This window comes from Bos taurus, chromosome 4, assembly GCF_002263795.3.
Source record: "Bos taurus isolate L1 Dominette 01449 registration number 42190680 breed Hereford chromosome 4, ARS-UCD2.0, whole genome shotgun sequence".
Taxonomy (NCBI): domain Eukaryota; kingdom Metazoa; phylum Chordata; class Mammalia; order Artiodactyla; family Bovidae; genus Bos; species Bos taurus.
In genome coordinates this window covers 13,408,876-13,431,821 of record NC_037331.1, presented here as the reverse complement: position 1 = coordinate 13,431,821, position 22,946 = coordinate 13,408,876, and the positions used below count along the sequence as shown (strand labels likewise).

The following is a 22,946-nucleotide window of genomic DNA, read 5'->3' as shown; positions in this document are numbered from 1 at the left end:
ACACACATCTGTGTTCAGAGGAAGCCTGTATTTTTTAGGACAATTCCCTCTGCCACACACACAGATGGAAGCAAAGTGGGAGGTAATAAGCAGTGAAACAGCCGTCGGAATGGAACAACCAAGCTCCACTGTATTTAACTCTCTGGAGAGTCTACCATCACTGGTAACAATGGATGAAACCACGAACCAAAATCCCAAGCCAGAATGCAGTGTACCGAGCACATAAATATACTAGAGTGCGTACTCTGCGGTAACTAAGTATTTACAGCCGGTTTAGAGCAGTCCAGAAAGTAGAAGTTACATTCGTCTCCGCTCTGTAGCATTTGCTATTACCAGTCAGTAGTTAAAATTTCTGTGAAATTTAGCAGCATGCTAACCCATGGGCGTCTGATGATATCTGACTATTTTTTGGTTAAGAAAGAATTTCTTTTATCTAAAAATCCCATCTAAGGGAACCCTCAGTCACTCATGAAGCTTGAGACCTTTCTGCTGAAGTTCTCTTCCTAGAATCTTTAAATGACTTTTATAGCATGTTTGTTAGAACAATACTTTTAAATAATCCATTACCACCCAATTAAGGAAAGATATAAAGGTAGAACATAAAAGCCCAAAGTAAACAGTGACAAAGATGGGCCTCTATCAATTTCAAAAAGCCAGCAAATGTCAAAGGAAATCATTTTAAACACTGTTCTTTAAAAAAACAAAATTGAACATTTAGAAATACGCTTCATGTTAAAATTTAGCATCATGGGATGCATGACAAAATTCTGAAGTTTTTACCTGAGAAGGGAAACAAAAAAAAAAAATCACACAGCTGAAAAAGAGTTAATTCACTAAGGCTTAAAGATGACCTTGCTCACATCTGTATTAAAATCTTGTCACCCTCGTCTTTAGAAATGTCTTAAGCATTATTTTTCTATTACTTTGAACCATCTATTTCTCTGTTCAAAAGATGGAAAAAAATGCTAAAGACGTTTGACTGATGGGTAATAATGGAAAATAAACTTTTTAAACTTCATTACCACTATTTTTCCATAACACAAAAGACCAGGGTGACGGGGAAGTGAAAGCGCATACATTACTCAAATTGATCTGTCATAGTAGCTGACTAAACATATATCCTTTCTTTTTCTGATATTATTAACTATAGTTTTTCTAGTAAGTTCCTAGCAACCACTGCATCTAAGCAGTTTTGACAAAAAAGAAGGCTTATTGCTAAACACCTTAAAAACATTTACCAAGGTAATAAAGGAAATGTCATTCCCTCCTACTGAATGTTTGGGCATAAAAGAGGTATTTGTATAATGTAGTTCATGATTTACCGTATCTATAGTGTCCAAAAAAAGCATAATGAAAAAGAAGCATTTTTCCAGTGGTTTAACAACTATTTGAGTCAACTGTTAGGCTTTCATTATGACTAGTGACCAACTGCTCACTTTTAAAAGCAAAGGAGAGAAGAGTAACTGGAATAGAGATTGGAGAGGAAGAACAAGCACTCTTTCTAAGTTTATGTTCTACATACCTTTTCCCCATGCAAATACAGTTATTTTTTCCTGGCCATCAATCTATAGACAAGTTGGAGGCTGCCGTCTGAGCACTTCACACAAGTACGCTTTTTCTTAACCTCCAACTTTCACCTGTGAAACATTCATTTACCTGTTTATTACTATTGAGTGCCTGTATGTGCCAGGCACTGTTCTAGGCCAGGTTATCCTGTTCAAATAGATGACAATAGGTGAGTATCTATGGACCTGTAGATGTGGCTCTCTAAAGGTCAGAAAAACTCTAGTGAGGAATGTGATAAACCAGAGGAGGGCTGCCAGACCGATGAAAGGTTCTATCTAAATGTTGCAAAAGTACTGGCCGACCGTGAGGACAAAGATCAGAGAGAATTCCGGGCCACTGATCAGTTTTATCTGCCAGCCTAAAAAGTAAGAGTGCAAAACTGCTCCTACAGTGTTAAGCTCTGATATTCCCTAAATGATAAATAATTCATGTTTTAAAATGGAAAAGATGTTCTGATAGCTGACAGTCTCAGAAATTCATGCAAACCTTTCATGAAAGTGGAATACAATGATTCATTCACTTCCTCACTTTGCAAGTCCAGCCTACATGGCATATAAATATTTATACACAAACATGTATAGGCAGATATTTGATTTCATATTCTATTTCAGATATACCAATAGTAACACACATACTTACAGAAGAAACAAATAACTCTTCATTTCTGTACAGGCCAGTGTTAATCTAGACTCATAAGACTGGAGCAGTTTCATGCCGTGATTTGAGGCTACTGTTCTAGGCAGTAATGTTTCAAGATAAAATTTAGCAGTTTTGAAATTCTATAACTAAACACAATTTTGTTAGACATAAAAAAAAAATTAACACTATAATTAATGACTGCCTCAGAATCCAAACGGCTATTGAAGATGACAGTTTGAAACCACAGAAGAATCATAAAGATGATTAATTATACAAACTAATACTTGTTTCAGAAGGTTTATATTCAGAGACCATTTATCACCAAAATGAGAATATATTAATCTCATTGAATATTGCAAATTACTATGCACACATTAATTTGGTTTTTATAAAATTAGATATTAGGGTTTTCTTTTCATTTAGTCAAGTACTCCGTAAAATATAAAAGTCATAAGTATTTTCTTATCAATTCAGAAAAAAAAGTGGCTTGAAAATTTATAAACTAATGCTACCTGAATAAGCACACTATTTATATAAGAATTAGTTTAATCATGGTCTTTAACATATGTAATTATCAAAATAGACCCACTGCTACTACATTTACTATAAGATGAATACTTATAACATTAATTGAAATAGCACTTTCTTTTTAACATACTTTTCCTAGAAAAAAATCATGTTAACACTAAAATTATAATCATATATTTTAACCAGATGATTTTATTTCAAATACATATAATTTATTATGACAAGGAAATGAACTAATATATTATTTCAAAGTAGCTTATTTTATGTAATTATATTTATTAGCACCCCAAATCTGTCCATACAAATATGCCTTTGTGCTTTTTACTTAACTGCACAGGTTTGTGGCTAATAAACATTCAGGTTAAAAACACTAAGTATCTGGATTTTCAGTTTTTATCTGGATTTGGGCATCACATAAGTCTTTTCCATGGAGGGAAAAACCAAAAGAAGTGTTTAGCATTAGCGAAGGAAAAAACACTGTTTAACCCATGGAAGAATAAGCTAGCACTTAAAAGACCTTCTAGAGTCCAGAAACCTATGGCCACACTCGTTTAATGAGAAACACAAGTGTTCGGGGCAATTATAACTGGACTCCGGTGAGCTGAGCCTAGCTCAGCCCTTCCCTCCCCTCCCGGATGCTGCCAGAACTGAGCCACGCTATCGGGCTCCTCGTCGGCAGAGGATAATGGCTTTCATAAAGCACAATAATTAAATCGACTGATTTCAAGTGCAGTTCTTTTTCATTAAGGAACTCGTATTTGCATCAACCCCCAAATTTCAGTTTAACTTCGTATTTTGTCTTCTGCATGCCAGCCTTCCCCACAGAGGGGGATTATTTATATTCAGGGCATAAATTCCTGTGGAAAAGGGATGTGGGCCCTGTCCTACTGGAAAACGTGAAGTCATTCCACGAAGCGAACAATTATTGCCTCAGTGTAATCCACTTAAAAACCATACGTGTATTATTTAGTTTGCGTCTCTCAAACACTCTTTTAACTCCCAACACATCCAGTTTATCAGGTGCTACTATGCTGAACAGCGATTTAAAGTACAAGGGAAATGGCTCACGGAATCCCTCTTTCTTCTTGCTCTAGCTGTCTGTGAGAACGGCTGCAGGCACTTTTTATAGCCCCTGTACATTACACCTTGACCACCATTCTAAAGTATCTTGCATAGGTCATTTTTCCTACTGGGATTCCAAGTAGAATTTTCATTCCAGTTTTTAATTGTAGCTTTAAAATAGATTCAGATGAACGTTTAAAACCACGCTTTAGCGACTGCGTTTGATCTCATAGTCTCCTTTTCCCCTTCCAAGAGTTTTTAAGGCCCTTTTAACACATTGACAAGTGTCAAATTTACTGCATTTGTTCCAATTTGTATAAGATGACTGCCTTTCTTTTGGCCTCCAAGAGTCACAGCAAACAAGGCACACGAAATGGTGCCAGAGCTCAGGGTTAAAATTTAAAGATTAATACACATTCCCTTAGATAATGAGTAAATGGGGTACTAAACAGAGAAAGCCAGGGCAATAAGACCTCCTCATCTCCCAAATTACAGTTTTCCAGTTGCTGTTTTATTTTTCCAACTCTACTTTCAGCCGAGATGATTTTGGAATTTTATCATTTTGACTACTGTAGGAATAAAATCAGGGATCTGAAACTTATGCATATTTATCCCAACTGAAAACAAAATCTTCCCTAGAAGAGGTTAATGGAAAAAGAAATAAATAGGAGGTAGAAGATAAACTGCTTCTTTCACAACTGGGGCTGCAAACAGCATTCTAACTAATTCAGATAAGCAGCAAGCATAGTTGTTAGGGGATATTTATGACAGCTGCATCTGTGTGACTGCACTGAAGCATTAACAATGGCAGCAGGCTTTCTGTAAAACACATCGGCGAGAGAGACAGGTAGCGAGGCTGGTTATCAATCATCAGGACACGTGAATAATTCTACACTCACTGGCCCATGTGCCGTTAAAATCAGCTTTCTCTCTCTATATATAGAAAACCTTGCTATTTGGTAAAGAGCCTTGGCCGTGAGTAATTCTTATTTTTAATTCTTAAGAATATGTGTGTTCACACATCATTTTTGAAAAACCCAACAATGATTAACAGGTCTGAAGAAGAATACACTCGACATGTTCAGGTTATATTTGTAGTTAATTTATGACTTGTTATCTTACTCATCTTTCAATTAATTGAATGGGATCACACAGCTCCAAAACAGATGGTGTCCCATAGTTTGGGGAGCAAAATCTTGCAAACTTACTCAAGTGCTGGGCTCATTTTAAAATCTAGATCTTCGAATTTTAAGTGGTACATGCAACCACTGTCTATTTAAGTAACTTTTGAGATGCATGAATAGAATAAAAATTATAGCCAAATAATAAAATGGGTCTTCTCTTTCAAGGAATTCATATAACTTCCATTTATGCTAATGGGAGGTAAGCACCTGCTCTGCAAAGAAAATAGACCCCTATCTGTGAAAATAAATGTGTACACTATATTTTCCAGATACAATGCCAAAATGAAACAACCAAAAACGTATGCTGTATAAACGAAGCATCATGTGGCCTACCTGAAAACACTGCATTTTATATTTTACCTCCTTACTCATAGGCTTTGAGATGTTACTCATGCCTTTGCCATTTAAATGTAACAAGAAAAAAAAAAAAAAAAGGATGGACAGACTCAATCCAGTGATTTCAGTGAGCGCACACACAATCCCCTGTTTACCCCTTCAGAAGTTCATAATAAATCGCATCAGTAAATCTGGATCCGAGCCACTGCTCTCTGCCATCATCTTAAAAGTCATGGAGGACAACTGTACATAATAGAGGTGGGCACGATCATGCGGGCACTGCGCTGGGACTCCCTGCAGCAGCTGCACCTCGGCTGGGACAGGAGATGAGGCAGACGGTTGTTAATGCTGGTGACACCGAGTCCCTTTCTGCAGTGCCCTCTGGTTGAGAGTCAGGTCCCACAGGAAGGCACATCGACCTGGACTTGAATGGAGCTGTCTCCACTGGGAGTCACAGAAGTCTCCTTTCAGGGGACAGAGAAAGGCTGTCCCTCTCAACTCCACCTGAAGGTAGGTATCATAGAGCTCGCTCCCTTATTACACTCTCAGTTAAAATTATGTGATCAAAAGAGGGTTGTGGGGAGGGGAACTAGAATATCCACCAAATACCCAAATATCATGATACTGAGAATGTGGAAATATTGCTCTTCTCATCCAACATTTTAAAATAGTCCTAAGGAATAGGTAATAACAATACTGGGCTTCTCGGGTGGCACAGTGAGAAAAATATCCGCCTGCCAATGCAGGAGACACGGGTTCAATCCCTGTGTGGGGACGATGCCCTCAAGAAGGAAATGGCAACCCACTGCATTATTCTTGCCTGGAGAATCCCATGGACAGAGGAGCCTGCCAGGCTACAATCCTTGGGGCCGCAAAGAGTTAGATCCGACTGAGCATGCATGCGTGCATGCAAAGAGTAGGTAATAATATCATACAGCAGGTATGACGTTTAGCCACCTCTCTAAAGATTTCTCTTTCCTAATGGTCTACATCAAGACCAGAACTTTTCATTTCTGATTTGTACTGTGAGGGTACTGAAAGCAATACTCTCCTGGACCAGACTGAATACAGAGTCTGAGGGACCCAGTGCAACCTGGAAACATGAGGCACCTTGCTGGAAAATGTCTGAACAACTGCAGGACGATGACAGCAGAGCTTTAAACCAAGCTCAGGGCTCCTCTTGGAGAAGGCAATGGCACCCCACTCCAGTACTCTTGCCTGGAAAATCCCATGGACAGAGGAGCCTGGTAGGCTGCAGGCCATGAGGTCACGAAGAGTCGGACACAACTGAGCGACTTCACTTTCACTTTTCACTTTCATGCATTGGAGAAGGAAATGGCAACCCACTCCAGTGTTCTTGCCTGGAAAATCCCAGGGACGGCGGAGCCTGATGGGCTGCTGTCTATGGGGTTGCACAGGGTCAGACACGACTGAAGCGACTTAGCAGCAGCAGCAGGGTTCCTCTGCATGGGGCCCTGCGAGACGACAGCACAGGTAAAGCCAGCCTTGCTCTAAAACAGGACCTTAGAGAAAGAGAGCCTGCTTTCTCCACAGCCTAACAGAAGATTCGGTCAAGAACACCACGGGAGAACAAGCGTGAGATGTCCTCTGGCAGACAAGACACCCATCTGATGTACTGAGGTCCAAGAAAATGGATCAACAGAGTGTCCTCTCAAAACTACCATTAACCCTCATATACAGATTGTATTATAACGCTTACCTGAAAGTGTTTCATCTTCTTCCTAGAAGGTTCCACAGGCCAGGTTTTCTATCCAAAGGCCAGCGTGACTCTGGTGATGGGTTTCGTTCTAATGGGGACTGGAGGACCAATTTTGAATACAGATAATGGGAGCACAGTTTCTGGGCAGTCTGATCCTCAATGACATCCTTTTTCTTTTCCTCTATATTTTCTTCCTTTGAAAATCACTTCCTGCTCAAACCCCTTCTCCTTTGTCAGCAGTGCACCGGTATTCGATTTGACCTTGTATTTCAGATGCGCCAGGTTGCTGTAAAGGCACTCTGTCTGGCCTTCCACAATGTGGGTGATTACAGAGGCTGGCGGGGTACTGTTTACGGGGTGCCCTTCTCTTCTAAGGGGCGTCCCTGGTGGCTCAGACGGTAAAGAATCCGCCTGCAATGTGGGAGACTGGGGTTCGATCCCTGGGTTGGGAAGATCCTCTGGAGAAGGGAATGGCAACCTGCTCAAGTATTCTTGCCTGGGGAATCCCAAGGACAGAGGAGCCTGGCAGGCTACACTCCATGGGGTCACAAAGAGTTGGATGTGACCAATACAACGACATTTTTGGACAGTTACGCTCCGTCAGTTCCAGGTTGGTGAACGAGACAATAGTAATTACCGTCATGGCAGTATCTCCCATGATCTACCAGCTCTCCCAAGTGGGCTTCTGCTAAACTTAGCTGTTGGAAAGTCATCTTTCCCTTCAGTACATGGAACTCTACAGATTTGGTCTTCAGAAACTTAGAACAGGGTATTAGGACAGAAAAGTACCCCTTTATTTCTCCCCCAAAACACATGAGATAAATTTGTAAATACATTACAAAAATACTCAGGAAAATATATACTTTCAGCAAAATTCTGTTGTAAAGTCTGGGTTTTTCTGAGCTATAGATGACTTTTTATAGGATCAAACAATACAGAAGGAACTGTTTGAATATATAAGCCTATCCTGATTTTTGGTCCTTCAGAAAAGGGCTAGAAGATTACAATAGCTTCTCTCAATAAAATTGTAGAACCCTTTTTTTCCTGGTAGTGAATTTGTGGGGATAAACAACCCTACAAATAGTTGGGCCTATTATATGTCACAGAGATTTTTCTATAGCCCGTCTAGACTCCAGACAATAGGTGAGACCGGCCTCGAGTTGCAGACATTTCTATAGTCTGTAATGTCACTTAGAAAAGCAAGGGCAATAATACCAAAATGAAAACCAGCCTGACCTGCTAGTGCGATAGAGGAAATATGAGTGTAACAACACTATACAATTTAGAAATGATGACAACAATGTAGGAAGAAGTTTTAGCAGCCACATATCAGTCAAAGCAACTTACAAAATCAAATATACTCCCAAAATATGAGTCATATTCAAGTAATTCTGTCCCATGGCTATATTATAACTTATTGCAGTAAATCCTGTATACATGTTATGCTGTATTTTCTTATTGCCTAAAGGTGGTGTGTGTGAGTGTATATTACATGTATATATGAATTATGTGTATATATGAATTATGTGTGGTCAACATACACATTTTTCAAAATGCCTTACTTTAAATAAACCAGACTGTCGAACTATTATGCTTTCCAGTCCTCTTGGATAAAGTAATGTTGTATATACTCCTAAAAGAGTTAAGGAATGTTACGTATAACAATCAAGGGAGGTAGAGAAAGGAGTTTTTAAATTTCATCTATTTTCTACCATTTCATCTCTGAGCACGTCTGTTTTCTCTGCTGCAATTATACCCATTATAAACAAAGGAAAGAGAGAAACTTCTTTGTTTCTTAATATTTCCCTTCTTTCCTACCTCTCAAATTTTTTAAACAAATGAACCAATGTAGAATGCATGTTTTTGCTGCTTAGTTTTATTTTGATGAAGACCATGAAAAAGATGCACTGACTAAAATATTCACTGAAGGAAACATTGGCAATATTTTGGCTTTAGAATATATTGGCAATATTTTCAGTTCCGAAGGGTATTCTTTCTCAAAGATTCCAAGCTACGTCAGTAGTCAGCAGACCATTTCCTTCTCACCACTGGGGATGAATATTAACAGAGCCTTTGCCACTGTTCGAATGACTCAGCCTGTGGCATCAGGAATAGTTAAGGGGGAGTCTACTGAAATAGTATGCAGTGAAACGGAGAGATCCTTCTAGACATTCTACTTAGAGTGGTACATCCCCAAACAGGAAACTCCCATCTCTCAACACGTACACACACAGACACCATCCAGCCTGTAACACAACCAGCTCTGCCATATAGCATCGCCAAAGTTCCACTGTAGAACAGACCATCCAGGACTGCCAAAATCGTAGAAAGCTCATGGATGAAACCACAAAGAACCCTTCTCGGTGATCAGCTCCGCCCACCCACCAGGCACTCCAAGCACACTCCTGAGGCGGAGGATGTTACACCTAGAAATGTGGTGTATTCCACGCGCCCCCCCGGAATGCAAATGTTAGATTCATATCACACTAACACAATTTACACAACATACTTATTTTGTCTGGCTTGAAAGTTCAATATTTTGTCTTTAAGAAGAAACTTCTTTCGCCCCATCAGAAATGAAGATTTTTGTCAACACTTTCTAGAGAGTAAAAATAAACAGATCTGCTTTCATAAAATTGCTCTGTAATGTAATATTAAGTGTAGTGTGGATATTCAAGGAGATTTATCTGAAATCAAATATGTAGTTCTTCTGATGTGTGCCATAATGTTCAGAAATATTTTACACATCATGTAACAAGATAAACCCAAGAAGTATACACTGCATATAACAACTTCGAATATCATGAAAACGGTACAAAGTTCTGACTCACCTCAGCTATTTAATTGGCTACTTTTAATTAAAGACTAATAGTATATAGCTTTTAATTGAACATACCAACTAAAGCTTGACTTTTCAAAATAAACAACAAATTCCAAATTCAATGTTAGCATGATGAACTTGGCAAACTTTTCCTTCTCATGAAATTGGCAGGGGGGTGGGGTGGATGGGGGTGCAGGTGGAGAGAGGACCATGCTTCATCACAGGATAGCTGGGAATTCTACAGCACTCAGAAAGTAGCCTGATCCTTAATTAACGGGTCCTGTGTGTGGAGTCGGAAGACCAAATTAGGCCCCAAGGAAGTCTCCCCAAACTCCCACTGAAGTCAATGGAAATTTGCAAACGTACTCGAGAGGGCTCTCACAGTCCACAAGGTGCTGCCAAAAATTTCACTAGGTATTTAAACCAGATATACAAGCCAAAAAAAAAAAAAAGAAGCCTGAACACCAAAACACTAAATCAAAACACCAAAACCAGATAACAGGTACCTCTCCGACGTCGTAGATCCAAATGCGGCCTTCTGAGTCCCCAACGGCAACTTCCTTGCCACCTTGAGCCCAACGAACACGGTTCAGGGCAGACGCCCCCTCAATGGCTACACTTGCTGTTGGAACCTGCCAAAGGGGTTACAACAGAAACCAAGAATCTCTGAATATGAACTTAAATATACGAATTGACAATGATACGTTTAACTGGATGAGTCAGCGCGGCCTGCGTGCGCATGAAGTAATGTACGTCTCTTGTGCAGTTGGTAAAGGATTCATTGTTCTTAAATCATATGCTCCACTGAATTAAGAGGTAGAGAGGAGAGACACTTTCACAAAAAAGGAAAAGAGAGGGAGTCTTTTGCCATAGTCAGTGGGCAGGGAGTGACCTAAGTATCTGTGCGGATTATGCAGGGTACACAGACATCACACAGCAGCTAAATGTGAGACTTCTTGATTGGGTCCTGATTTATGGATTGATGGAGAGAGGGAGACTTCAGGATTTACCAAGATTAAGGATACTATAAAAGGCGGGGATGGGGTGTACGGTGAAAAATAAGTCATATTACTAAGTGTCTTCAAGGGGAAAAAAATGTATTGATCCCTTGAAACCTCATCATGGAAGGGATGCTCAGAAGAAAAAGTTCAAAACCTCAAGTTCTCCTGTTTTCTTTTCCTCTTTCTGCCCTGTTTTCCTTCCTCCCAGCAGTACCAAGGTGCAGGAAGTGCTAACTCTGAAAACCGACGATACCCTGACAGAGTGGAGCACTTACTTGTAGAAAAGGCCATACACCTCCTTTAATAAGCACCTGAAATCTGACAACGTTGATAATTACACATATTAATCATTATTAAAGTGAACTGGAGGTGCTGAGATGGAACCTGCAGGATTTGTTATAAGAACCTTACTATTTGGAAAAAAGAATTTTAGTGGGTCTACCCCTCTTTCATCATGAGTTGTATGAACTCACATCTGGAAGTTTGGGAGTTTATAACTGATAGAAAGATCAGCTCTCTGAGCTTTCTACAAGAATGTTGAATAGGAAATGACAACAGCCCATCAAAAAAGGTAAATGTTGAAACAAAAAGGAAAAAAATATATAGTGAAAAGAGGGCCACCAACATCATCTCATGCCACTGTTTCAAGACCTGGGTCTAATACACATGACTTCTTAGGGTGGAAACACGACCTGGCCTGTGCCTCTGCCCCGCTGGCGTTCTGTTATTAAGGGAATTGAAACCATCTGTTTATATGAGATTATTGACCCAACACCTATCTTTAAAATAGCAATAAAAACTCCATCATATGTAAGAATCTATGTTTAAATTTAATCTTGAAATCAATAAAAATTCTTTTACCTGCTTAAATCACGGTATGTCAATTGATAGCAAAAATGTAAAACAAAAGTCCCAGCTCGTTTTTTTTTTTTTAAATACACAATTTCTACAATAAAGGGACCTGCTGTGCAGTGCTGTAGACTGAATTTTTAACTAAACTTTTCAAAGGCCAAAACAATATGAATTGCAATAGGCCATAATTCTGTCAATACACTTTATCATTCGTGTGCTACTCAGAAAACAAATCTGAGAATCGGCTATATAGTTTTCAGAATTAAAATTTTTAACTCCATAATTTAGGGAGATCATAAGGCTCCCACTTTTCATAACGCTGGTTAATATCAGATTTTATCTCTGAACAATCTCAAAAATTGAATAAAAAGTATTTAATCTTAATATAAAGATGACAAAAGATTACTCAAAATAAAATGATTTTTCGATACATTTTAAATTATGCCTAAAACATATTAAAGAATTTTATATATTTATTTAGAATTAAGTAATGTAGCAAACTGGAACAATTTCTATTTTAACCATTTAAAAATATCTTCTTTTCATCGATATCATAAATGGTGGGGGTAAAAAAATAGAAACTGACAGTCTATAACACAGGCTAAAAGAATTATGAAATGTATGAAGAAAATGACAAAAATATTTCATTAATTTGACAAGTAATGAGTTTTCAAAAGTTGCTGAATCGATAATGAAAATAATCCATAACTGTCTCTTATTCTTGTATTTCAGTTTCTTATATATTTTCACGGTTTTTAATCATTTTAATTGCAAACACAGAATATATACACATAATTTACCACACTGCGTAGAGATCAGTAACAGTGCAGTAGGGGAAGGTAAAAGCTGTCCTTGCATAGGAGTACTTGGAATAAGTTGGTTTAAAAAGCACTGTATTTTGAACACCGACAAAGAAGCACTGAGGTTTCAGGTTTTTTGCGTTTTTTTTTTTTTTTAAACAAATCTGATTTCTAATCAAACAAATATTTGAAAAATCTTGTTCAACTTGAGAGAAGACAAAAATGATTTGAGGGTTTTAAAAAGTGTTCAGTTTATTACTGGATCTGAATCAGGCTCAATGTTATCTACTATTATTGCAAAAGCAGAACTACATTCACCGCAAAACTAAATGATTTGCATGCCCAGTAATGATTTCTTAAAATGCTTAGCTATAAAAGACTTATGTGGTTGTCTCTTGATACCTAGAGAGAGGGAAGGGGGGAAAAAAATCACATTTGGCAATGCTGAGATATTATTTCATTTTACCTAAAGAGCAGATAAAAAAACAAAACTAAACAAAAAGAGTTACAGAGGAATTACTAAGGAGTTGGTAGGGCACTCCACTGCATCATATTAATAGTTGAGTATCACCTGAACTCACTTCTGGTAAATCTGATTTCTAATTGTGTGTGTGTGTGTGGTGGTGGGGGGGGGGGGTTGTTTCCTAAATCAATCTGAAAACTGTGTTTTTTTGGTTGTTTACAGTGAATGAGTTTATTCTACCAAAGAGAAACAATATGATTTTAATCAATGGTGATGAAAGACTTCGGGGAAACCATCACATTGTGAGTAGTAGGCACCTTTCCATGAAAGGCAATAATGTTACAAACGTTTCAGTGTCTGAAATGATGGGCCCTGCAGTACTGCTTCCCTTCATTTCCAAAGAGGCTTCATTACATAACTCTTGTCCTTGTCATGTAGTTCTGGTAGCCAAAAGGAAAAATCAAAAACAGAGTTCAATGGGAAGATTTGTAAAAGCCAACTATTTGGCAGTGGTTTTCGGTGAATATAATCTTGTATGATACAATGACTCAGTAATAACACCTGAAGGATATTTCCCTGCCCCTCCCCAAAAAATATCAGGGCAGCCGCTTCTCCTCACATCCCCCAGCTGTAGGCTTCCTAATTAAAAAGGCTGAGCTGTTTCCTGTTCACAACACTTCAAAAGACCTCTCCCTTGTTCTCCACTTGACACGCAGTTTTCAGCACTTGTTCTTCTTACCTGTCCACTCATTGATGGAGAGCTACCCTGAATCACGGACCAGCTGATGACCAGACCATTTTACTGTATTAAACTGAAGGACCTTTAATATTCAGGTTTCTTTTTAAACTCCACCCCAAACTCTAGTACCTGAAAATCAGCACCTCAATAATTTTGAGTGGAAAAAAGGAATAAGACATGTGACATAATTTTACAAAAATGAATATATACAGCATGATTTTTAAAAACACTGTTTCCCTGTTGTTAATTGCCTTTTGAAAAATATTTCACTTGTGAAGTACTCCAAATGTGACATGTTAAAATATTTTTAAAAATTACTGAATTTAATATACATGTTCATAGATAGAAACTATTATAAAAGTGGTGAGTTCAGCCTCTTAGACAAGGATTATTTACCTTCTAAAAATTAAATGGACACTAGATCTAAACATCAACAGTCCAGAGAATCATCTTTTACGGATTTAAAACAAATCGTGCAAACAGCAAACACTGGCAAATAGCCCTTTTAAAAAGCCCAATCTCAAGTCAGAGTCCACAAAAGCTTACTTTTCCAAGTGTTTGCCCATAGAGTTATTTCAACACCACTCTCAAATATGCCCCAGTGTCCTTTCCCGCAGTGAAAGGCGTGAACATGTATGGTTTTGCTCTTTGCAAAGAAGGGTCGTCAATTGTCCAGGATTCTGCCACGGTTTTAGGGATGAAGTGAGATTAAATGATTTGGGGCCAAATGCATCTGCCAATTCCCTGCAGAGCAGCGGAGAATGGGGGGTCGGCAGCACAGCTGCAATTAGAGGGTCTGTCCAAAAAAGGCCGTTTCAGAGAGGGGGGGAGACGGAAAGAAGCCGCCGGCGCCCCCCTCCCAGCCCGCCGGGTCCGGCGCCTGCGCTCACCTCGGTGTCATTGTTGAGGTTCCAGAGGTCCAAGCGCCCCATCCCGTCCACGCAGGCAAAGAGCGCGGGGTGCACGGGCGACCACATGACATCGTACACATAGTCTGCATTGTCTTCAAAGGAGTAGAGCGGCTTGTTGTGCTGTAAAGCAGAGAGACCGTGAAGACTTTGTGGCGCTGCCGCTGCCTCGGGCTGTCTAGCGAGCCTAATTAAAAACTTTGCACATTCACAAAGTGTCATAAAACTTCCCGAGATGAAAGTCCTCGGGAAGGTGAACCGCAGCTTTAAAGTTACTAGAACTGTCCACTGGCATACATAAATACCGGGGGTGGGGGCGGGGAGGGACTCTTAAGGGGCTCGGGGCTGGGACGGGCGGGGAGGCGGCTTCAGACACAGTCGTGGGAGACATTCCACACAGGTGAACGGGCGGCCCGGGAACTCGGGGTGCTCGCCGGGCTACGCGATGCGAGATGTTGGGGGCCGAACCCAGGCGTGCTCTGCTCGCCGGGGTCAGACCCGCGGGGGAAGGCTCTGGAAGCCCGGGCAATCGCGGGGACCCAGAACCCTTAGCACGGAAGGCAACGCCTGCCACCTAGCGGCCGTTTTCCGTGGCTGCAGCTCTGCTTCCAATCCGACTCCGGGGCCAGATTTATACTTTAATGGTTCCTTTGCGCGGGAATGGGGTCACGTATTTTAAAGGGATCTGTAGCTCTTCGGGCACGTGAAACATCTTGCGGTTCTGAGATTCTGGTCTCTCTATCTAGGATCAGTTCACCCAAATCAGGTGGATTGGTGAGGCTCAATGCACTGTCCCTCAACCTCCGTGGAAGGCGAATCACATTTTCTAGCTCACCCAATATTTCTAAGAGCCCTGAAAATCGGTGTTTTGGGGGGAAATGCATTAACACACCCCTACTGCATACAAATGCTTTCCCTCTGGAGGGATACAATAAACTAAAATGGCACTCCTGATTTCCAGCGAATATTGTCACATCAAAATAGCACAGAAGTCAGAGGCAAGTATGAAAGTACACCAGAAATAAAACGTAATTGGACTTCATGAATTATTCATTCCATCTGGCTTGTCTTATTCTAATTTCTGCATAATGGCTTTACTAATCCCTGATCAATTAATGTAAAATGAAATTTAAATGATAATGAAAGCCCTAGAGATAAAAGAAATTAAGTATTCTTATATCCTCTGACAGAAATCTAAACAATGGGAGTTTTTTTTCCCCAATGTCTTCATCCAGTCAGCTGTCTGTACCCTCTTCATGGGCTCAGTCGAATGCCTGTACAGGCCAGAGTAGTAAGACCAAAAAATGATAACACACAATATGAACAAGCAAATCCTTTCTGCAGAAAATGTTCAAAGAACCTATCTGTGGGGAATCAGCACCAAATATCTGAGCAAATTCCCAAGATATACTGTGAGGGAAAAGAAAAAGCCCAAAATCCATGTGCTCATGGACTCCATGAACTCAAAGTGGGAAAAATCAGTGAGAGGACAATAAAACTCCCATAGCCTGAACCTAATGCAAAAATTTAAGGTAGTGACTAAGTGATTTCTCCTTCCATGAATTATCTTGCTTTGGCATTGCTGAGACATGAATACAGCTGTAAGACTATTAAAGCAACAGAAGATTTTAGGTGAGACATTGCGTGTAGGGTGGGTGGTGTGTGTGGTCTTATTTTTAATTTAAGAAGTACCTAAAAAAACATGTAACACTGTGACCACAAAAAGAATTAAATGGACATTACTTTTATAGTTTTGTATTTTACTCCTCTACATTATAACTCTTATGCCAATATAGCTATTCTATCCCATATTTGCACTCTAATTTGGACCTAAGATTACTCACCTATTTGCTATTGATGTAGCTTTTTCCCATCCTCTCTCACTGCTTGGACTAGATGATTCAAACTTACTTCTTCAGAGAATCTGAATATCCAGTGATACCGTAAAATAATATGATAACATCATCTTTTTTTTTATTAATATATAAAAAAAAGGCAGGGTAGATAAAGTAGGTAGTCCTTCATTGATCGCTTCTGAGTATTAAATTCTCTTAGTAGAAGATTATTCCTGTCCCAAATTCTTGATTTTATAGCTAGCCAGTCACTATTTGTTAGAGAATATGAGTAACACATTTTTCTTAAAATCAAACAGTAGAAAAGATTTACACATGCTTTAAAAAGCCAGTTCTCAGGACCCTTTATTAATAAACTAGCTAATAGGATAACTGGGTATACAGAGGGGTAGACACAGATGAACACAGACAGTCAATAAATATATAACTAACTTACAGTCCTTGCTTTGCTCAATTAGAAAACCATCCAGCTTTAAAGCCATCCAGGCATTTTCTAAGAAGCTGATATTATTTCATATGTTAATTCTCTCAAACTACATTGCTAATCTCTAGTGTTTCTTTCCTTTTCTCTTTTGGTGGCTTCCTTTTTTTTAAATAAACTTAGTCAAAACTGGAGTATATCTTGGATATTTTACCTTTTAAACATCTGGAAATAACTTTTAGTTCATCTGACCAAAAGCCAATTTTCTCATATTAAATAGTCTTGTAGTGAAATGCTAATATTCCCTTATCACCTCCTACCTCCAAGACTGAATCTTCCATTCTAAAAGTCACTATGCAAGTAATTCTAAATTATAGATTGTGCATGTTTGGGGCAAGGGAGAGGATTTATATTGTCAAAGGATTTGTTTTAACCTTGATAAATTTACAGGATGAAGAAGCCTTGGTCAGGATTGAAGGCATTAATAGGGTACCAAGGGAACCAGCATCCATGAACCAGTAGTTCCTAAGATTAGATCAGCAGATGCCATAGGCACAGGCTGATGCACTCATAATAGTAAGCACTGCTGTTCTGAACATTAAGTGCAGTTTTTTTCAATAAAGGAGCTTTCATTCTATCTTATTTGGGACTCAAAAGGTAAGCTGAAAACCTCACTGAAAATCTGTCTCAAACACTTAATATAAAACATCTCCTAATTTACATATATATCATGAAATATTAGCACTTTCATATAATACGTCAAAAGCATTAGGGCCTAAAGATTCTGTTTTTGAATTCTGAAACATAGATGCTTGTATCCACAAAGTTGTTATAGCTTGCTATTGCATTAGCACCAGTTTTAAACCACTACAAGTTTTGAAAAGGTGGAAAGTGTAGGGGCAAATTTGACCAATGATTTTTGAGGAGGAACCTGTAACATTATTTGTATGTATTAAAGCTACAGAAGCCTGATGATCTTAGATATTTACTCTGCAAAATACTAGGCCACTTAGCAAAGTAAATATCATTCCACTGTGTGTTACTGTAGAAAGTGTTTTTCAAGACAATCAAATTTGTCTTGAAAAAAAAAACTAGGCAAAAACCCCTTCACTTGTGTGTTCTCTTTTCTGATGCCCTGCTTGGTATTGGTGACCTGTCAGAAAAAAAGAAAAAGGAAAACTGCCTTTTAACGCAGCCAACAGTATGTGTGACACGTGCCAATGAAATAAAGCTGTAACAACCAGACAAGTTTCCAGGGCTGTGCCCCCAGAATGCTGAAATATCCAGACACGGATCAGCATGATTTTAATGCCCTGATTCTCGAAGTGGAGAAGTAGGCCACCAGTCACCTCCCAGACAGAGTTGAAGGGCAGGGAAGGGGAAATTACTGGGTGTTTGCATGTGCCTGACTCTATATACATATTGCCTAATTTAATTCACATCAAATCTCTGAAAGGTAGACAGTATTTACAGAAAAGAAAATGATAGTTCAGGAAAGTCAGTAGCTTTCCCGAGGTTGTACGTGGCGACACTGGAGTTGGTTCTTTGGTTTTTCTAGCTGTTAAGTACATTTTCTGTTCTCTGGAAATCTATGAAACACAGTGAAGGTCTTCAGTCTTCACAGAAAGAGAAGATCTGTTACCAGTCCTGGCTGCTATCCCATTCAATTCAACCCAAACTTACTAAGCACACATTATGTAACTTATAGGAAGAGTTAAAAATATCACAGTCAGAACGTTTCATTTCCTGAATCAGTTATTAATAATCCCAAGGCTGTTACCCTTACAATTCCAGGGACCCTTAGCATCTTGTGATGCTAACAGAAATCTTTCTCTCCAGCAAACTAAGAAAAAGGATGGAAATGGCCCTCTAGCCAGCAGAGATTAAAGCAGGCCATGCATTAGAGAGTAGAATAAAATGATGCTAAAAGCAAAGATCCGGGTTCAAGTTCACTCAATGCCGATATAGCCTTGGGTGAAGGACTCCAGTTGAATTATATTATCTGATAGATGGGGATAAAACGAGGAGGATGGAACAGAAAAGGAAGTAGGAGAAAGTGCAAAAACTACGGACCTTGGGAAATTTCAACTTAGCATCCTTGGAGTTTATTTTCATCTGTAAGATGGAAATCTGGAGAAACTGACCTCAAGGGTTCCCACTGGCTTTGTGATTCTATGACTGTCTGTGGTAAGAGCTGAATGGAATAAAGCATGTGAACGTTTAACAACGAGTTATTCAAAACTACATATTATAATTAAAGCCATCTTCCTTGATGTTCTGTGGAATTTATATCTCAGCAATTTTTTTACTTTGAGTTCATATTTCATCAAAATACACGAAGATATATGAAGGCAGTTTTCAGTGAAAAAAATGAAATAATAAAAGTAATAAAAGATTTATTTGACCAGTTGGAGAAGGGATTAAAAAATATTAAATTTACATACAAGAGGCAGGTAGTGAACTCTGTTCAAAAATGAACAGTTACAACATCCATCAACGTTTTACAATAAAGACTTGATCTCTAGATTGAGCTTTGATTTTATAAGTACACTTCTGACAATGAGGAGAGCTGCACATTTTTCCAATCAGTTAAGTATAAAATGATTTCATGAGAGGTGCATTTCTATCTCTGATGTCAGAAATGTACCAAAGTCACATCCAGGAAATATAGTGTTTATTTTCCTCTATATGATTTATTTTCCTCTTATCAGACAGCTCAAGATGTCCCAGTGGGCTTTAGTTTTTTGAAGGCTGATGAAAAGGAATATTTTGTGCTAAAATGCCTCCGAACACCTCCAAACACTGCGGTTCTTGAGGTTGCATCTGCCTGTAAATGATTAGCTTTCAAAGCCAACTTAGAAATGTCGACCCAAACCATGAACCTTTCTTTGGGAGGGTGGGGAGTAGGGAAGAGGGTATCATATGGGTAGGTCGGACGGGGTGGACAACTAACAGGAGCATTTCTGTATTTTTATTCTGAGATACAAGGAAAGCAAATATAAGGAATCTTACCTTGAAAACTGTATCTTGTTGGGGAAAAAAATCATCATCACCATAATACTAAACAATAAGTAATAAGAAAATGTCCTTCAAAAATTGTCATGTGAGTTCTGGTGAAGTAATTAAATAGCCAGCCAGTTCTTCCAGGAAACATTAAAAATGTGAGACCACAATATCACTTAAAAAAAAAAAAAAAACTAAAGGACCCCCAAACTTGAAGCTCACAAAAATGGATGCCTCTACCATAAAAAGAAAGTCCTTATACAAACAAATCCAAACTCACAAACCAAACCAAAAAACCAACTCTGTTGGCCCAAAAAAAGGTGCTGGGAAGTTTGGTGCTGTTGAACCAAATGGAAAACATTATTTGCAAACTACATGCTGGGTCCTCCTGAAGCACAAAGTAGCCTGTATTTATCTTAATTTGTGTGGCTCACATTGTAACAATACTCCTGATACCCAAATCCTACCTTTACCTGCCTCTATCATGGTGAGAAATTCAAAGTCAGGCATAAACACTTTGGCTGAGCTATTCTTAACAGAGTTAAGTAGAGTGAGTCTGCTTGTTGTTTGGTCGCCTCAACCAAAAGTACATCTGAGGACTTTAATTTGAATTAGTTAATATAAAATAATTAGAAAGAAGGCTCTAGAAATCCAGGAATTAAGCCTTTGCCTCTGTATAAATGTAGAAGTTCTGCTGAATAAGCCACATAAAAGGTGTTTTTTGTTACACTACCTTCCTCTCCTGCTTATTTGCATGAAAAATCCTTCTAATCCAGGAGGCGCCACCAATAAAGAGGATAATTATCCATATAAAAGAATGTATACATATTCACAGGTTTTGACTAGTATTTGAGTGTTTAAAGTCACGGGAAAAAAACCTACAAGCTTCGCCTCCCTCGTTCATAAAGGAGTATATTTCTCCCTACACAGGCACAATTTTTATGCACATCAGCTGCACTTAAGGGTTCGCCTTTAAAACGGGTGTTTTAGTGAAGCCTGGAGAGAATTACTGTGAAAACACTCAAGCTGGGGTGCTCTCCTGAACTGAACTGTTTGGGTTCATCTTAGCTGCTAGGGCGCTTTGGGTAAGTTCTGCCTCCTGACTGGGGGACAGGCAGAGCAGAGAGTGTCAATTGATGGTTGGCTCTTTGGTACCATTCGGGTGGTCATTCTCTGGACTGCTGGCTTCTCTCTGATACAGACTCTGTGACTATAGAAGGAGGCAAGCTAGTTTAAAAAGAGACCTTCCCTGGTTACTGCTGCCCCGACTCTATTTCTACCACGGGTGAGTGGTTTCACACCAAACATGATGCTAGTTAAAGAAACATTCACTGTACAGATAACGTTCAGGTTGATGAGAGACTGTGTCAGGAGGGAGGAGGGAATGGGTAGAGACTGATGTTTAGGACATGCTGGTGGAGAGGGATGACCTCGGACTGGGCCTACACAGCCAGAAGTGTGGTTGTAGCTGTACCTTTAAAGGTTAGAAAGACAAGCGAGGATAGCGGTGCTTGCAGCCTTAAGCAGCTTTGCGTATTTCTTTGTTACTACTTAGGGTTAAACTGCACAATGGCATTTTGTTAGTGGCTAGATTCAGTGGTGGAACATCTCCACTCTGGTCTAAACTGTCCACCTCCATCCAACTCTAGCGCCTGGCTTACAAACTCTCTCCCCATTATAAATACATTTATATGTAATGTATATTTGTATATATATTTATAAAATACACATATATATGTAGAAAAATGGGCTTCCCAGGTGGTACTACTGGTGAAGAACCTACCTGCCAACACAGGAGACATAAGACATGTGGAATTGATTCCTGGGTCAGGAAGATCCCCTGGAGGAAGGCATGGCAACCCACTGCAGTATTCTTGCCTGGAGAATCCCATGGACAGAGAAATCTGGTGGGCTACAGTCCATAAGGTTACAAAGAGTCGGATACGACCAAAGTAACTTAGCACGCACGCAAAAATATAAATATATAAATTTAGAAATACATAATTCTTAAAGATTTAAAAAGATAAAAGTATAAGCCTAGATGGAGTTCCCAGGTGGAACAGTGGTAAAGAGTCTGTCTGCCAACTCAGGAGACACAAGAGATGAAGTTTCAATCCCTGGGTAGGGAAGATCCCTGGAGAAGAAAATGACAACCTGCTCTAGTACTCTTGCCTGGAGAACCCCATGGACAAAGGAGCCTGGTGAGCTACAGTCCATAGCGTCGCAAAGAGTCAGACATGACTGAGCAGGTGTGCAGGCATGTACATAAGCCTAGATCCATAGATTATATCTTCCCTGGTGGCTCAGCTGGTAAAGAATCTGCCTGCAAAGTGGGAGAGCTGGGTTCGATCCCTGGGTTGGGAAGATCTCCTGGAGAAGGCAAAGGCTACACACTCCAGTATTCTGGCCTGGGGGCTTCCATGGACTGAATAGCCCATGTGGTTGCAAAGAGTCAAACATGACTGAGTGACTTTCACTCTCACTTCACAGAGTACATCTTGACTCTCCCTCCACTCTTATGTCTAAATTCTACAGGGTAAACACGTGCCAGTTCTCAGAGCTAACCTGACATTAGTGGTCACACTACGTTTAGTAAATACAACATTTAGATGAATTTTGTTTCTTTTCAAGAAGCCATATACCCAAATACCCAGCTTTAAAATCTAATGGTAAATTCACCTAAATAATTAAATATCCCATTCTACCTGCTCAACAATTCAGTGTATATCGTGTACATTCAATTTTGCTTCCCAGGTGGTGCTAGTGGTTAAGAACCTGCCTGACAATGCAGGAGACATCAGAGACATGGGTTTGATCCCCAGGTCGGGAAGTTCCCCTAAAGGAGGGCATGGCAACCCACTCCAGTATTCTTGCCTGGAGAATCCCATGGATAGAGGAGCCTGGTGGGCTGCAGTCCATGGGGTCACAAAGAGTTGGACTTGACTGAAGTGTCCTAGCACAGCACACATACATACATAAGAAAGGCACATTTTCAAAGGGTCAAGGCAAGTTTTTTTCTGGGTCTGCACCCCTGCATCTCCTGGTGTTAA

At 39.4% G+C, this 22,946-nt stretch overlaps 1 protein-coding gene across 9 annotated transcripts in view; it reads right to left on the bottom strand.

Moving 5' to 3' along the window:
- Window positions 1–22,946, bottom strand: part of DYNC1I1 (dynein cytoplasmic 1 intermediate chain 1) — a 379,170-nt gene that overhangs the window by 9,256 nt on the left and 346,968 nt on the right. For all 9 annotated transcript variants that reach the window (XM_059885731.1, XM_005205164.4, XM_005205165.5 and 6 more), the window contains 2 exons: window positions 14,602–14,742; window positions 10,363–10,488 (listed from right to left, as the gene is read on the bottom strand). In XM_059885731.1, coding sequence (XP_059741714.1) covers window positions 10,363–10,488; window positions 14,602–14,742 — 267 coding nt within the window. The remainder of the gene's footprint in view (window positions 1–10,362; window positions 10,489–14,601; window positions 14,743–22,946) is intronic.